This window comes from Purpureocillium lilacinum (genome assembly GCF_023168085.1).
Source record: "Purpureocillium lilacinum CBS 284.36 DNA, scaffold_1, whole genome shotgun sequence".
NCBI lineage: Eukaryota > Fungi > Ascomycota > Sordariomycetes > Hypocreales > Ophiocordycipitaceae > Purpureocillium > Purpureocillium lilacinum.
In genome coordinates this window covers 4750453-4767029 of record NW_027072111.1, presented here as the reverse complement: position 1 = coordinate 4767029, position 16577 = coordinate 4750453, and the positions used below count along the sequence as shown (strand labels likewise).

The window sequence follows — 16577 nt, the reverse complement described above, 5'->3', positions numbered from 1 at the left end:
AAGGAGAAGCCCAGAATCGAGCGGCACAGACCCCGCTCTTGTACGACGGGAGAGAGGCTCCTTTATCGTCAGGAACCAGACTGCGGTCCAACTATCAAGCCGCGCACAGGCTGCGGCGACGTTGTGTGACGCTGAGCCTCGTCGTCTTTTGACGGAGATGGTCGACGGCAAACAGAGCCTAGAGTCCCCAGACGTCCCAACTCGGACCCACTGTTTCCTGCGCCGGCAGCAGCCATGCGCGAGGTCCCTGCCGCCGGTGGTCGCCGGTGACCGACAGGCAGGAACCTTTGGGAGCCACCTGCCGCCAACGACCGTCCAATTAGCGTGCGTCATGCCCCCAATCGTTCATTGGCTGTGCTGTCGCTCGTCGCTCACGCGAAACAAACCAGCCCATACCGGGCAGTACTTTGCTCACCCGTGAGTCTGAGAGCCCAAGGCCAGCCCAAAGCGCATACCATCACCGCCAGAAGCAGACGCATGTCGCTTGTACATTCACGGTTCAATCACCTGCCCGATTCGAGCATCGTCTTCGTTCATCTATGAATTCTATTAATCATATCAGAGGCATTCGTATGACCGCCATCGGCTCTTCTAGAGTGAATACATGTAGGGACTAGGCCCGAAGCAACCAGCAGGAAACACAAAATAATCGGCCACTCCTCTTGCCTTGGGTCATCAGGCGCATCAATCCCTTCCGAGAGCTCCCGTCTCTCGCGTCTCTCCGCCTTCCATGTCTTCCGCGCGACCCCCCTTTACGCCGCCGCGCCGGGGCCCTCATACTCGACGCTGGCGCCGCTGTCGCTGCTCGCCTTGCCCTCCTCCTCCTGGACGTACTTGTCCCAGTTGGCCAACACCGCTCCAATCTTGGGCGAGTTGGTCAGCCTGTACACGTCCTCAAAGTACTCCTTGGTCAGCGCAAACGGCTTGGCCGTCACGTTGGGGATGTACTTTCCGACCAGCTTGGACGGATCGATCGTCGTCTTGTTGATCTTCTTGAGCAGGAACGATCGGAAAGGCTTGACACCCGACCGCAAGAACGTCGAGTGGAAGGGCACGTCGATACCCCTGAGAGGGATCGTCGCAAAGCCGCGCTCCAGCCCCAGGGGCGTCGGCTTCTTCAGCGTCGCCTCGGCGCACCCCCGGATGATCTCCTTCAGCGCTCCCTTGGCCTCCTCGATGTTGCTTCGCATCTCCTCAATGTCGATCTGCTGCTTCTTGAGGAAGTTGGTCACGCCCGCCAGCGTGTCCAATGCCCTCAAGTCACCAGCACACACGTACTGCATGTTGGCGATGTTGTAGTTCACAATCTCCAGGAGCCACCCCGTCTCCTCGGCAATGCTGTTGACTACAAACTGCAGCGCTTCCTCGTTGAACGTCTTGGAGATGCGGCTCGGGTTCACCGCGCACATCGAGTAGTTGGATCGTCCGGCCGCGTCGCGCTCGACAGCGACCTGCATCGTCAGGCCACGGTAGAAGACGACCGACACCAAGGACTCGATGGGCATCACGTCGGCAAGGGCTGCCAAGGCAGAGTACTCGCCCAACGAATGGCCCGCGAAGGTGCTATCCCGCGGCACGAGACCCTTGGCCTTCATGTCCTCGAAGCTGGCCTTCTCCATCAGAGTCAGCGCAGGCTGCGTGAACTGCGTCGCCGACAGCAGGCCCGTAGGCGAGCGGTACGTGTACGACGTCGTGCTCTCGCTGATGTCTTTGAAGATGCGCTCCGACTTGATGGAGCCATCAGCAGCCACCGTCTCGAACGTCATGGCCATGTAGTTTTGCCGGATGGCCTTGCCCCTGGGTCCACCAAAGTGAATGGTGAGCTCCTTGGGGTTGTTCTTGACGATGTTGGTGATGGAGAAGCCTATGCTGGTGTTAGCAGGAAGATTTCCTTCGCATTGCGGGGCGGGTGTAGACAAGGCTTACCATAGTTGTCAAGGAGGTACTTGTCGGCGCGGTCCCAGACCTCCTTGGCGACAGGGCTGCTCGCGTACAGCTCCATACCCATGCCCTGCTCCTGAGAGCCCTGGCCGGTGAAGACGTAGGCCGTCACCGGTTGCTCAATCTCGGCTTCGCCAACCAACACCTTCTCTTCAGTCTCCGTGTTGCTGACTTCGACCTTGATGATCTTGCGGCCGGCAACCATGGCAACGTGCTGGAGCTTGACAGAGATGTCGTCATTGGGGAGAACCATGCCCACAAGCGACGCGTGGAAGCTTCGCACGCGGCCAATGTCGTTCTCAGCAGCCCAAGTCTCCACCAGGCTGCGGACGGCCGCGCTCGAGTACATGCCGTGCGTGATTGTCCCGGGCAGACTGGCGTAGCTGGAGAAGACACGAGACACGTGAATGGGGTTGTAGTCGCCTGAAACGCGAGCATACGTCTCGTTGGATGCAGGGGCCCGGAGCTGCAGAGGAGTCTTGCCGCTCAGGGGGATGGGGTTCTCGAAGTAGATGGGCTGATCGAGAGGAGAACCGTTGCGCTCCAGGTAGTCAATGACGGGGTTGCCATGAGACTCACCAGCCTCGTAGTCGACGCTGGCAACCTGAATCACCTCCTTTGTGGGGAGCTCCAGCAAGACCTGCCCGCGGGTCTCGACGCTACTGAAGACGTCCTTGTTCTTGTAGCGCATCAAACTCTGGAGGCGGAACGTCAGAGTTTGACCCAGCAGGTCGATGTCGTTGGGGATCTCATCGATGGCGAACCACTCCTTTGAGCGCAGGACAGCGACGTCCTTGCTCGTGGCCAGGTGGACCTGAACAGGAGTTTCCATCTTGCGCTGGAAGGTGTTCTCGTAGTCCGTGTAGGCACCGCGGTACAGGAACTGCGACGTGACTTCCATCACAGGCTGTCCGTCACGGGTGATCGTGCCGCACACCTCCACCATTTTGCCTGACTCCTGATTGATAACGGCATTGACCTGGGCGGTCGTCGAAACCTCGTCGCCCTTCTTGAGCGGCTCGGCGCCCGGGATCATGCGGAACTGGTTCGACAGGTGAACGAGCTTAAGCAGGTCGCCGTCAATGGTGCGCGGGAAGATGGGCTTGGTGATGGCCTTCCATCCCAACACGATGGCAAAGTCCATGGGAGCATACACAACCTTGCCAGGGCGGTCGACAAAGGCCTCGCCAGTGTTGCCGACGGCGTGCACAAAGTCGTTAATGGCCTCGCTGCTGATGGTGGTGCTGCCACCGTCAAACTTGCCTGTGACAACCGCGTCGAGGTTGAGGGGGTCGTTTCCGAACCATGCCTTCCAGTAAAACTCCTTGATGCGATCGTTGCGATCTTCCATGACCTCGTGGATCGGGGCATAGCCCGCCTCCGGGTGATACACAAACTTCAGCGGCATAGCAACGGGCTTGCCCAGGGCCGTCGATTCCTTGATCAAGTTGACAAGAATCTCGTTCTTGCCAGTCAACTTGACCTCGATGACGTCCACGTATTGGTTGTGTCGGGGCTGCTCCCTGACGATGATCGTCGTCTTCTCAGGCTCGTTGGGATACTGGATTTCAACGAACAGGCCACGAACAGGCGCAAAAATACGCCGCATAGGGTTGGTCTGGAACTTTTGTCCCTGGACAACGACATCCGACATGAGAAGAGCATGCCTCCAGTTGCGGTTGGGACCTGCCAGGAGGGAAAGCCAGGCGTCAAGGGACGGCAGTGCACTGGACGCCGACGAAGCCAGACGGTACGTGTTCTTGTGGGCGTCATAGCTGACAGTCAGGCCATCCAGGTCAAGAGGAATCTCCGACTCGACGAGCTTTCCGCCGAAGTACTCCATGGCAGGGATGGAACCCTCGTCATTGTTGTAGTAATCGCGCGTCAGAGCAGCGATATGAGAGTTGTGAATGCCCTCGAGGATATCCTTGACGGGCTCATCGAGAATGGTGGAGTACTTGGCAGCGGTCGGGCCTTGCAGAATGCAAGTTCGGCCGACGTCCTGGCCGATGACCGCGTCGAGATCCTCCGACTGCCACAGGGAGTCCTTCTTGAAGAAGTACTCGAAGTTCTCGTCCAGCGCCGGAATGAACGTGGTTGGCTTTTGGGTCGGTCGCAGGCAGAGCATCAGGAAGTGCTGCACATCCTGCGCGTTGATGATCTGTGTCTCGGCCTCGGGATAGTGGGCCAGGATGCGGTCGACGGCGCTGAACGGCTCCTCGAGATCAGCGTAGTTCTGAAGCAGCGAAGGCTTGCCAGCGGAGGCCGTGAAACGCTCCTCAACTCGGTGGATAAAGTCGCCGGTAAGCGTGCGGAAAGAGGGATCGATCCAGCGAGACTGGTGCTTGACGTAGAGCAAGTCGACCATACGACGAACGACCTCGGCGTACGTCATGTCCTCAAGATCAACGGCTTGGCCAGCCTTGTTGCAGCCAAACCAGACCTTCTGGCAGTCGTCGTTGAGCTTCTTGATGATGTAGTCACGGTTCTTCTTGAGCTCGGCCACGCGCTTCTCCTTGGGCAGGCTGAAGATCTTCTGGTCCATCTCTGCCCAAAATCGGACACCGCGGGTGGCAAGCTTGTGAATAGGCTCGCCCATCTCGGAACGCACGGTGATAACACCGCCGGCCGGGCCCTTGTAGGTCTGCTCCCACTGGTCGTCCTCCAGCCCGGGGGCATCAATGATGGCCTGCTTGGCGTTCTTGCTGGTGTGTGCCTCCTTGGCGACCATCATGCGGCTACCGAACAGGCAGCCGTCGAAGGGCATGGGGGGATAGCCATACTTCTTGGCCCAGTCACCGGTGATGTACGGGTACGTGTCTTCGGCACCACCGAAGCCGCTACCAGCCACGAGGATGATGTTTTCCTGGCGACGGATACGGCTATACATCTGAAGCACCGGCTGATGGAAGTCCTCGAAGGAGTGATGGCCACCACCACGGCCACCGGTCCACTGGAGAAGGACAGGGAAACTCGGGTTGGCCTTGGCAATGTTGATGACGGCCTGGATAGCCTCGACGGAGCCGGGCTTGAAGGCAATGTGCTTGAGGCCAAGCGTCTCGATGTACTCCTGGGCGACTTCGATGGAAGGCACACCGGCGCCGATGGTCAAGCCCTCAATGGGCACACCCTCGGCGCGTAGGCGACCGATCAACGGGATCTGCCAAGCCATGGCGCGGGGGTTGACGTAGATCAGGTTGACCGTGATTCCGCGACCCGAGGGGATGGCCTTTTCGATCTTGCGGAGAGCATCCGTCATCATCGGAGGTGCGAAGTAGCCACCACCAGCCAGCTCGATGTGGTAGCCAGCGTTCATGGTCGCAGCGACGAAGTCCCAAGGTACCGTCGCCGGAGTCATGCCGGCGACCATGATCGGAGGCAAGCCGAGCAGGCGGCTCATTTTGGTGTCGACGAACTTCTGGCCATTGGACGTCTTGACCAGTCGGGGACCAAACTCCTTGACCCAGTCGATGGCATACTTGATGGCGTTCTCCTCGTCCCTATCGAAGAGCTCCGGCTTGTACCCCACTTCAGGAATCGTGCCGTCGACGGTGCCGGCAAGGATAACACGAACTCCGGTTCCCTCCTTGTTTCGGCTAGTCAAAATTCCCAGGCCAGACACACCACCGGGACCGAAGTCGAGGATGTGAGAAGCCTTGGGGAAGACGGTTGCCTTCTCCCAGTTGACAGGATCGCGTGTGATCAGACGCACCAGGGCGGGGACGATGTTGCCCTTGACCTCGGTGCGGAGATCCTTGCCCGTGTTGGTGTCGAACACGGCAACACCCAAAGCGCTCGCGTCGATGCTCACGTCCTTGAGATCCTCATCAATCATGGTCGTCGCCTCAGCGAGGTATTGGCTGTGGAAAGGCGCGGTGATGGGAAGGAAGCGGTTGACGAACCGAACCTTACGCTCGGTGTGGGGGACTCGAGTCTGGTCAAGACCAGTAGGGGCCTTGACCTTGCGCAGTTGAGAGTTGAGACCATAGAGCGAGGTAGGCGGGCCAGTCACGACGAGGTTTCGAGGGCTGTTGATCAAGGAGACGCTGATGTGGCGATTGGGAGGAAGGTACTGGTTGGTCGCGTCAATGTGCTTCTGAACCTCCTGTTGCGACAGGTCGCGGATGCTGAGCATGGGCGTTGGGGTGCCCTCGCCGTGGTCCATGGACTCGCGCAACATGGTCGGCGTCATGGAGGTGGTAGGGAAGGCCTGCTGGCTGCGAGTGCCGATCCAGAAAAGGATCGACAACGTCGAGCTCACGATCTCCCGCCACGAGTCCCACGAGGCGGCAGCGGCAGTGGCAGCGGCCATGACAATGCCCTGAGAGTGACCAGTAGTACCACTGATGCGCTCGCGCAGCTGGCCGGGGTCAATGCCGAGAACCTTGCAGGTCACCTCGTAGTGGGCCATCTGGACGAGACCGATCAGAGGGAAGCTGACGGGCGCGGAGATGAGGTAGTCGACGTCGGGGGTCGCGTCCGCGTGATGGAGCCAGTCCATGATATCCAGGCCCTTGGGGAACATCTTCTCTGCGCTGGGATGGCTAGAAAGGGCTTGAAGCTGCTCTGCGGCGGACGCAACCAGCTCGCCAATGAAGCTGGGGTACGTCTGGAAGACTTCGCGAAGCTCTTCGAAGTATTCCTCAATATTGCCCTGGCCGCCAAAGATTGTGTAAATGTCGGCCGAGCCATCATCAGCAGCCCTTAGCAGCGCGGACTCGTGGGGCTTGATGGTTCGGTTGGAGGCGGCGCGTGCCAGGTAGTAGCTGCGGATCACCTCAAGCTTCTTCGATTCGATGCCCGGGAGGGTGGCAGCGAGAGCGTGCGCTTCGTTGCCGCGAAGGAAGGCACGTTCAAACTCGTTCAGGACGAGCTTCAGGACCTCTTCGTAGGAGCCTTGGGAATCATCCTCGCCCTCCTCGACCTCGCGGGCAACGAAGCCCAGGTATCTTGCGACAAGCTCCGGAACAGATGACGGCTCGTCATCCTGGGCGAGCTCGTCCGTGGCGGCGGGCAAGCTCGCGACGAAGCGATCTTTGAGCTGAGAGGCATGGAAATGGAGGTTGGTCGGGACGAGGAAAGAGGTTTCGAGGGAGCCGTGGGAGAGCGTCAACGGCCGGAGAGAGGAGCTAGATCTGGGGGTGGAAATGCCCGTCTGAGGGCCGGTTCCAGTGCCGTACATGGTGGCAGAGCTGGGGGGTATCGATCAAGTCTGCGGGGCAGTTTGAGGTTAGACACAGACTCCCGATCGCGACAACGAGTGTGACGGCGGCAACTCACCTATCAATGCAACACCTGGAACCAAAATCCACCGCGGAGCAGTCGGTCGAGGACGCGGCGGCGAAGCGGACTATCGCCAATGGCGCAACTGCTCGGTCCTGGGGTGAAGAAGACAAGGGGCTCGCGAACCGCCGTCGAGCACAAGGAAAATGGACGGATGAGCTTCCGGTCGGGCGCGCGACAGCACCAGACGAGCTCGAGGGCGTAAGGAGGAAGAGGACTGATTACGGGTATGAAGAGGAAGAGGGATGGATTTGGCACGACGATAGGGAAAGTGGAGGAGAGGCGAGGACAAGATCGCTCAACGTATAAGTGAAGCCTGGGGTGGCAGAAAATTCGGGGCCAAAGTTGTTGCAGGCCCGACACCACCACCTCACCTCACCTCAGGGACGGCAGGTGGGCGGGCAGGTACGGAGCACCAGGGTCAGCCACAGCGCGTTCGGCGGTGGGACGCCCGCGGGCCTATCGAGGTGCAGGGTCTCGGCGGGCGGCAGAGCATGGAGCGGCTGTGTCGGGGGGCTGCAAGCGTGGCTCGCCAAATTTTTAGTTCTGTTGGGGATGGTTCCAATGCCGCACCTCGGGCGGACGGGGCGAAAGAAGGGGTCTGTCCCCAGCAAGGCCTAGGTACCGGTACTTGCGAGCGTGGGCTTCGACGCCGGGAAGCGTCACTCTGCTGCAGCCACTGAGGGTGGTTGTACGTAAGGTTACGCGCAACGGGAAGAGGGTCGATTGTTGAAGAGGCTTCCAACGATCTGCGACACCACCATTGACTGTATCGCAACACACTGGCTGGTGGTTCCTTGCCACCGATTCCGCCCTGCAGCGGGAGCTTCTTGCTTCTCTTATCGCCCCTGCTATCAGCCCATTCCCTTCGTTGAGGCGGCGGCGGCATGCGAGATAGGTAAAGACCTCCCCAAGCTCCCGTCCTCCTCCCGCACTCAACGCCGCCCACAGCCGGCGCCGAGAAAATATCGCGGGCCGGCGGACGTGGCGTGATGGTGCGGTTCGGCGGACTGGGGAAGCCCATCTGATGGCTTTCAGGGCCAAAGCAACGGTGCGAATACGATGGGGCACTCTTATTACGTGGGTAAAGGCAGGCACCCATCACACGTTGCCGTGAAGACACATCACAGCTCCGCCCGGGGGCACCGCAGCACTGTCCGAGGCCTCTTTGATCCGTAATCCTGTCCAGACATCAAGCCTTGTTGACCCCGGCGGACCGGCCGGAGCGGAGACGCACCAAAGTCCGTGCCTGGAGTCGGACGCCGGGGTCCTCTCGCTGGAGGCCTGGGGACAGCTGTAGCTGTCAAGCAGGCCGTGACGACGGATCTCGCAGTGGAGAGCAGGCTCGACTCGCGAGATTACACGAGGACCAACAGGCAGGGCATCAGGAGTTTGACTTTTCGCCCTCCCCGCTGCCTTGGAGCTCGGTGTTCGCGCCGCGAGAACGAAATTTGCAATCGAGGACACGGCACACCACGGTCGTGTTGTGGCTGCGAGTCCAGGCTCGCGCGCTATCGACCGATGACATGCATTGCCCCCAAGGGCAAACGTTGGATAAAGTGGCAGCCCGCGTCACAATCGTTGACACCGTGGCGAGGAACGAGTCTGGCGGCAGACTGGGAGTGGAGGGTGGATGAGGACGATGTGGTTGCACAACACAACAGGTGGCCTGGCGTCCTTGGTACCGGTACCTCCCCAGCGAAATTGCTCCAACCATCCACGGATCGTTCAACCACGGCAGGGTTCCATGGCCGCCAACCACGCGGTTGGAAGCACTGGATCTGTTGGTAGGGCAGGGGTGCCATGGCGCCTGTTTCCATTGGGTGGCACCTGGACGGACTCTTTTTAGGTACCGCGCCGTAGCGCGTCCCGCCATCATCTTGCAGCCCTCGGCCCCAAAAGTCCGTCCCAGATACCGTACCCAGCAAACTAAGGGTACATGCTGCTAGCCGGCCAGCCTTAGCTGCGGCTGCCGTGGCGCTGGCCGGCGATGACAGGTGCCGCGCGTGGTGATCACCGCCAGCTCCACGGTTGATGAGGCGACCATGACGACGTCGGCGGCCAGAACAGACGCCGTGCCTCCGACGCCGTGATGCCTCCCGGGCGTGCAGCACCAAGGATCCTGCGACCAAAGCGTCGAGACTCGGCCTTGCAAAGGCTTTCGGGACAAGTAGGGCCGCGGCGACCGCCACGCTGGCAGATGCTCGTGGCGGAAAAAGAGTTTTCCTGCCCTGTTGCGCTTGAAGAGATGGATGGATGGATGGATTGGATGGATTGGATGGATTGGATGGATTGGATGGATTGGATGGATTGGATGGATTGGATGGATTGGATGGCCCGTAAAAAAAGTCTCCCAGGCGCGTCACGCCTCAGGTCCGTTGGTGCCCCTGGCGGTGGTGGTGGTACAGAGTGGTGCACGGGGTGAGTGGTCGGGTACCTCGATCGCCCATCCACCCGTGGACCATTGGAACATGCTGGGCTACGGCTGGCATCTGGGCTTGCAGTGAGCCCTGGAGGTGGTGGGTGGCAGTCGGCGGCGGCGCTGGTGGTGGCCCGGCTTTTGTTCCCGGCGGCCGGCGGCAGCACCAGTGACCTGGGCGGGATTAATCACCCCTTGCCGAGTTGGGCTTAGGCCGGCAATCTGGTTGAGAAGCCCACCTCACCACCTGCAGCACAGGAGCCGCGCCGTGCTGCAGGCCGCCTGCAGGCCCTGGACCCGCCCGCCCAAAGCGTCCCCCAATTTTTTTTCTGCGCCCTGTCGCCTGGGGACCCGTCTGGTTTGGTGGGACTCGCGGTTCAACAATCGAAGCCTCGCTCTCTCGCTGTTGGTGCAGGCCTTGAGGCGTGTTCCGCGCCTGGCTGTGTGCTTTGCTGCGCTGTGCGAAGTACCTCGCCGCGTCTTGCGTGTCTGGCTGCCGCTGCTGCCCGTCTCTCCGAGTCGGCCCATCCATACCATCTATCTCATTATCGCCATCCCGCATCTTTTTCACCCCCCAGTGTCTCTCCGCCGCCCTCTCCCCAGATTCCTCCTCTTCTTCCACATCCACCTCGTAATATACCTCCGCTTCGCTGGGTAGGGAGACTTGGGCCACTCCTTATTCTGCCTTTTTCAATTCTCACCTCGACGGGTCACCCTGAACACCCGCCGACGTTTTCCTCCTTCGACCGCCTGCGAGCTCCGCTCGAGACTCGCCCGGGCCGACGACAAGACTGTCGCATCCTCTACGCCGGTTGCGACTTGATAGAGTCCCTTTTCCTACACACCTCGACGTGCCGATTCCTCATCCCTCAAGATGCGGCCCGAAGTCGAGCAAGAGCTCGCCCACACCCTGCTCATTGAGCTCCTCGCATACCAGTTCGCCTCGCCCGTGAGATGGATCGAGACGCAAGACGTGTTCCTCGCAGAGAGGACCGCCGAGCGCATCGTCGAGATCGGTCCCGCCGACACCCTCGGCGTCATGGCCAAGCGCACACTCGCCTCCAAGTACGAGGCCTACGACGCCGCCAAATCCGTTCAGCGACAGATTCTCTGCTACAACAAGGACGCCAAGGAGATTTACTACGATGTCGACCCTGTCGAGGATGAGCCGGAGCCCTCAGCAGGCGCTTCGGATGCTGCGGCCGGTGCCACAGCTGCTCCGGCTGCCGCCGCCGCTGCGGCTCCCGCGGCGGCTGCGGCTCCTCCGCCTCCCAGCTCTGGGCCTGCTGCTCAGGTTGCCGATCAGCCTGTCCAGGCCATTGACATCGTGCGCGCCTTGATTGCACAGAAGCTCAAGAAGCCCCTTCTTGAGGTACCCCTCAGCAAAGCGATCAAGGACCTCGTTGGAGGTAAGAAGCTCCCGCGCCGCCAGGCTTGTTTGAACAATGCTCTAACAGCGACATGCAGGCAAATCCACCCTTCAAAACGAAATCCTTGGTGACCTTGGCAAGGAGTTTGGCTCGACTCCCGAGAAACCAGAAGACACACCCTTGGACGAGCTTGGTGCTTCAATGCAAGCAACCTTTGACGGCAATCTGGGCAAGCAGTCTCAGTCCCTCATTGCGAGGCTGATCTCCTCCAAGATGCCTGGTGGATTCAACATCACGGCCGCCAGAAAATACCTTGAGACAAGATGGGGTCTCGGCTCTGGCAGGCAAGATGGTGCCCTGCTCCTTGCCCTGACCATGGAGCCCCCGTCTCGTCTGGGTTCTGAGGGTGACGCCAAGGCGTTCCTCGACGACGTTACGCAGAAGTATGCCGCCAATGCCGGCTTCAGCCTGTCAACGGCGTCGGCCGACAGCGGATCTGGTGGTGCCGGTGGCGGCATGATGATGGACCCGGCCGCCATCGATGCTCTGACCAAGGACCAGCGTGCTTTGTTCAAGCAGCAGCTGGAGCTCTTCGCCCGCTACCTCAAAATTGACCTCCGCTCCGGAGACAAGGCTTTCATCAACTCTCAAAAGTCGGAGAAGGTCCTCCAGGCCCAGCTCGACCTGTGGACTGCCGAGCACGGCGACTTCTACGCGTCAGGCATCGAGCCCGTGTTCAGCCCCCTCAAGGCCCGAACCTACGATTCGTCTTGGAACTGGGCTCGTCAGGACGCCTTGAGCATGTATTTCGACATCATCTTTGGCAGACTGCAGGCTGTCGACCGCGAGATTGTTAGCCAGTGCATCCGCATCATGAACCGGTCGAACCCCAAGCTCCTCGACTTCATGCAGTATCACATCGACAACTGCCCGACCGAGAGAGGAGAGACCTACAAGCTCGCCAAGGAGCTTGGACAGCAGCTCATTGAGAACTGCAAGGACGTCTTGAACGTCTCTCCCGTCTACAAGGACGTGGCCGTTCCCACTGGCCCTCGCACTACAGTAGACGCCCGTGGCAACCTCAACTACGAGGAAGTCCCCCGTGCCAGCTGCAGAAAGCTCGAGCATTATGTTCAGCAGATGGCCGAGGGTGGCAAGATCTCCGAATACGGCAACCGTACCAAGGTTCAGAGCGATCTGCAGCGCATCTACAAGCTCATCAAGCAACAGCACAAGATGTCCAAGACGTCTCAGCTTGAGATCAAGTCTCTGTACGGCGACGTCCTGCGCTCCCTCGCCATGAACGAAAGCCAAATCATTCCCAAGGAGAACGGTAAGGGCAAGAAGGCTGGGCTCAAAGGCTCCAGCAACAACAAGGGCAAGGTTGAGACCATCCCCTTCCTGCACCTGAAGCGCAAGACTCTCCACGGCTGGGACTACAGCAAGAAGCTCACGGCTGCCTACCTCAACTGCCTGGAAGACGCTGCCAAGTCTGGTGTCACCTACCAGGGCAAGTACGTTCTCATGACTGGCGCTGGCGCTGGCTCCATTGGCGCGGAGGTCCTCCAAGGTCTCGTCAGTGGTGGCGCAAAGGTTGTCGTTACAACCAGCCGCTTCTCGCGCGAGGTCACCGAGTATTACCAGTCCATGTACACCCGCTATGGCTCGCGCGGGTCTCAGATCGTCGTTGTTCCCTTCAACCAGGGAAGCAAGCAAGACGTCGAGGCTCTGGTTGAGTACATCTACGACACCAAGAACGGCCTCGGCTGGGACCTTGACTTCATCGTCCCCTTCGCTGCCATCTCTGAGAACGGCCGCCAGATCGACAACATCGACTCCAAGTCTGAGCTGGCTCACCGCATCATGCTCACCAATCTCATCCGCCTGCTGGGTTGCGTCAAGGCCCAGAAGACCGAGCGCGGCTTCGAGACCCGACCAGCCCAGGTCGTGCTTCCTCTGTCTCCCAACCACGGCACCTTCGGCAACGACGGTCTGTACTCCGAGTCCAAGCTTGCTCTCGAGACCCTCTTCAACCGCTGGTACTCGGAGAGCTGGGCCAACTACCTCACTGTGTGCGGCGCTGTCATCGGCTGGACCCGTGGCACTGGTCTCATGTCGGGCAACAACATCGTTGCCGAGGGCGTTGAGGCGTTTGGCGTGCGCACCTTCTCGCAGCAGGAGATGGCCTTTAACTTGCTGGGTCTCATGTCGCCTTCCATTGTCGACCTCTGCCAGTCCGAGCCCGTGTTCGCCGATCTCAACGGCGGCCTGCAGTTCATCCCCAACCTGAACGAGTCCATGACCAAGCTCCGCAAGGATATTATGGAGACCAGTGAGATTCGCCGGGCTGTTGCCAAGGAGAGCGCCATCGAAAACACCATCGTCAATGGCGCCGAGTCCGAGGCTCTGTACAAGAAGAAGACGGTTGAGCCCCGCGCCAACATCAAGTTCGACTTCCCTACTCTCCCCGACTGGAAGACCGAGATCGCCCCCCACAATGATACGCTCAAGGGCATGGTTGATCTTGAGAAGGTTGTCGTCGTCACCGGCTTTGCCGAGGTTGGACCTTGGGGTAACTCTCGCACGCGATGGGAGATGGAGGCCTTTGGCGAGTTCTCTCTCGAGGGCTGCGTCGAGATGGCCTGGATCATGGGTCTCATCAAGAACCACAACGGTCCCCTCAAGGGCAAGCCGTACTCTGGCTGGGTCGATGCCAAGTCTGGCGAGCCGGTCGACGACAAGGACATCAAGCAAAAGTACGAGAAGCACATCCTGGAGCACTCCGGCATCCGTCTGATTGAGCCGGAGCTGTTCGATGGCTACGACCCCAACCAGAAGCAGCTGCTGCACGAGGTTGTCATCGAAGAGGACCTGGAGCCCTTCGAGGCCTCCAAGGAGACTGCCGAGGAGTTCAAGCGCGAGCATGGCGACAAGGTTGAGATCTTTGAGATCCCCGACAGCGGCGAGTACATTGTTCGCATGAGGAAGGGTGCGTCGCTCTGGATCCCCAAGGCCCTCCGCTTTGACCGCCTCGTTGCTGGCCAGATCCCCACGGGCTGGGACCCCAAGCGCTACGGCATTCCGGAGGATATCGTCTCCCAGGTCGACCCCGTCACTCTCTTCCTGCTCGTCACCACTGTCGAGGCTCTCCTCTCCAGCGGTGTCACGGACCCTTACGAGTTCTACAAGTATGTGCACGTCTCGGAGCTCGGCAACTGCGTTGGTTCCGGCATGGGTGGTGCTGCTGCTCTCCGTGGCATGCACAAGGACCGCTTCCTCGACAAGCCTCTGCAGAATGACATTCTTCAGGAGTCGTTCATCAACACCATGTCTGCCTGGGTCAACATGCTTCTGCTTTCTTCATCGGGTCCCATCAAGACTCCTGTCGGTGCTTGCGCAACGGCTGTTGAGTCGGTTGACATCGGCTACGAGACCATCATGGAGGGCAAGGCTCGCGTCTGCCTTGTCGGTGGCTTCGATGACTTTGGTGAGGAGGGCTCGTACGAGTTCGCCAACATGAAAGCCACGAGCAACACGGTCGACGAATTTGAGCATGGCCGAACTCCCCGGGAGATGTCCCGCCCGACCACCACCACCAGAAACGGCTTCATGGAGTCTCAGGGCTGCGGCATGCAGGTCATAATGACTGCCAAGCTCGCCCTGGACATGGGCGTTCCGATCTACGGCATCGTGGCTCTTACGGCGACTGCCTCGGACAAGATTGGTCGCTCCGTGCCCGCGCCCGGCCAGGGTGTCCTCACCACTGCCCGCGAGCACCCGAGCAAGTTCCCTTCGCCGCTGCTCGACATCAACTACCGCCGCCGCCAGATTGAGCGTCGTAAGAAGCAGATCAAGCAGTGGCAGGAGTCTGAGCTTGAGTTCGTTCACGATGAGATTGACGCCATGAAGGCTCAAGACGCGTCGTTTGACGAGAAGGAGTACGCGCACGAGCGCTTCGCACACATTGAGAAGGAGGCTGCTCGTCAAGAGAAGGAGCTTCTCCGAAGCATGGGCAACAACTTCTGGAAGAACGACCCCAGCATCGCGCCCTTGCGCGGCGCCCTGGCCACGTGGGGTCTCACAATCGACGACCTCGGTGTCGCGTCGTTCCACGGTACCTCGACCAAGGCCAACGACAAGAACGAGTCTTCCGTCATTTGCCAGCAGCTGCGCCACCTCGGCCGAAAGAAGGGCAACGCCGTGCTAGGTATCTTCCAGAAGTACCTGACTGGCCACCCCAAGGGTGCCGCCGGTGCCTGGATGATGAACGGCTGCTTGCAGGTGCTCAACACTGGTCTCGTGCCTGGTAACCGCAATGCCGACAACGTGGACCCTGTCATGGAGGAGTTCGATATGATTGTGTACCCGAGCCGCAGCATCCAGACGGATGGCATCAAGGCTTTCTCCGTTACCTCGTTCGGTTTCGGTCAGAAGGGTACCCAGGCCATCGGCGTCCACCCCAGGTATCTCTTTGCCACGCTTGACGAGCGCACGTACAACGAGTACTGCGTCAAGGTCGAGGCTCGACAGAAGAAGGCGTACCGCTACTTCCACAACGGCCTGATCAACAACAGCTTGTTTGTGGCCAAGAACAACTCGCCGTACTCGGACGAGCAGCTCAGCAGCGTTCTGCTGAACCCTGACGCCCGTGTCTCCGAGGACAAGAAGTCGGCTGAGCTCAAGTATGCGGCCAACTTTGCAAAGCAGGCCGTGAAGACTCTGCCCGCCTCTCGGGCCAGCGAGACGCAGGAAGTCATGGAGGCGCTGGCGCAGAAGGTTGCCAACAAGAACAGCAAGGTTGGCGTTGACGTCGAGGACATCTCCGCCGTTAACATTGACAACGAGACGTTCCTGGAGCGCAACTTTACTGCCGAGGAGATCAGCTACTGCCGCACTGCGCCCAGCCCGCAGAGCTCCTTTGCTGGTCGGTGGAGCGCGAAGGAGGCCGTGTTCAAGTCCCTGGGTGTCGCCAGCAAGGGTGCCGGCGCTGCCATGAAGGACATTGAGATTCTGCGTGACGAGAAGGGTGCTCCCACTGTTTCGGTAAGTCTGCGTGTGCGCCCTACGATGGACCCTACAAATGCTAACAACGCATAGCTCCATGGCGATGCCGCTGCCGCTGCCAAGCAGGCTGGCGTGAAGGACATTACCCTGTCCATTTCGCACTCGGACAACCAGGCCATTGCCGTTGCCGTCGCCAACTTTTAGAGCGGGCAGACATGTGCGGACTGCCGTGTACGAGTCAAGACGTGAAGGAGGAGGGAAACCGGGGATCGTATGGTTTTTTAATGAAGCATGCCGTTCGACGAACTGTGTTTGTTCAAATTGTGCCGACGGATCCTGGAGACGAGTCTAGGGCGATTCCTGAGAGGACATGTCGGAGGTTTAGCGCTAGAGTAATAGACTACACATGCATAAAGGCTTGCGGCCCTCCGTTGCGGCGATGTGATTGAGTTTTAAGGCGACCCTGCCCTCGACCATAGCTATTCCACCTCGTGTCATTCTTTATGCCCCGGCCGCAATTTAGCGACATCAGCGCCGTCCCTGCAAGTGATTCTGCGAGA

General features: G+C 59.8%; 2 protein-coding genes across 2 annotated transcripts; one reads left to right on the top strand and one right to left on the bottom strand.

Moving 5' to 3' along the window:
- Window positions 1-752: 752 nt before the first annotated feature.
- Window positions 753-7123, bottom strand: PLICBS_001137 (beta subunit of fatty acid synthetase; the record flags this gene model as incomplete). Its single annotated transcript, XM_018317787.2, has 2 exons — window positions 753-1864; window positions 1927-7123. The coding sequence occupies 2 exons, from the start codon at window positions 7121-7123 to the stop codon at window positions 753-755; spliced, it is 6309 nt and encodes a 2102-aa protein (XP_018183312.2).
- A 3394-nt stretch (window positions 7124-10517) lies between these two features.
- PLICBS_001136 (3-oxoacyl-[acyl-carrier-protein] synthase) lies at window positions 10518-16221 on the top strand (the record flags this gene model as incomplete). The annotated part of the gene is made up of 3 exons (XM_018317789.2): window positions 10518-11052; window positions 11111-16056; window positions 16111-16221. The coding sequence occupies 3 exons, from the start codon at window positions 10518-10520 to the stop codon at window positions 16219-16221; spliced, it is 5592 nt and encodes a 1863-aa protein (XP_018183314.2).
- Between the last annotated feature and the right edge of the window lie 356 nt (window positions 16222-16577).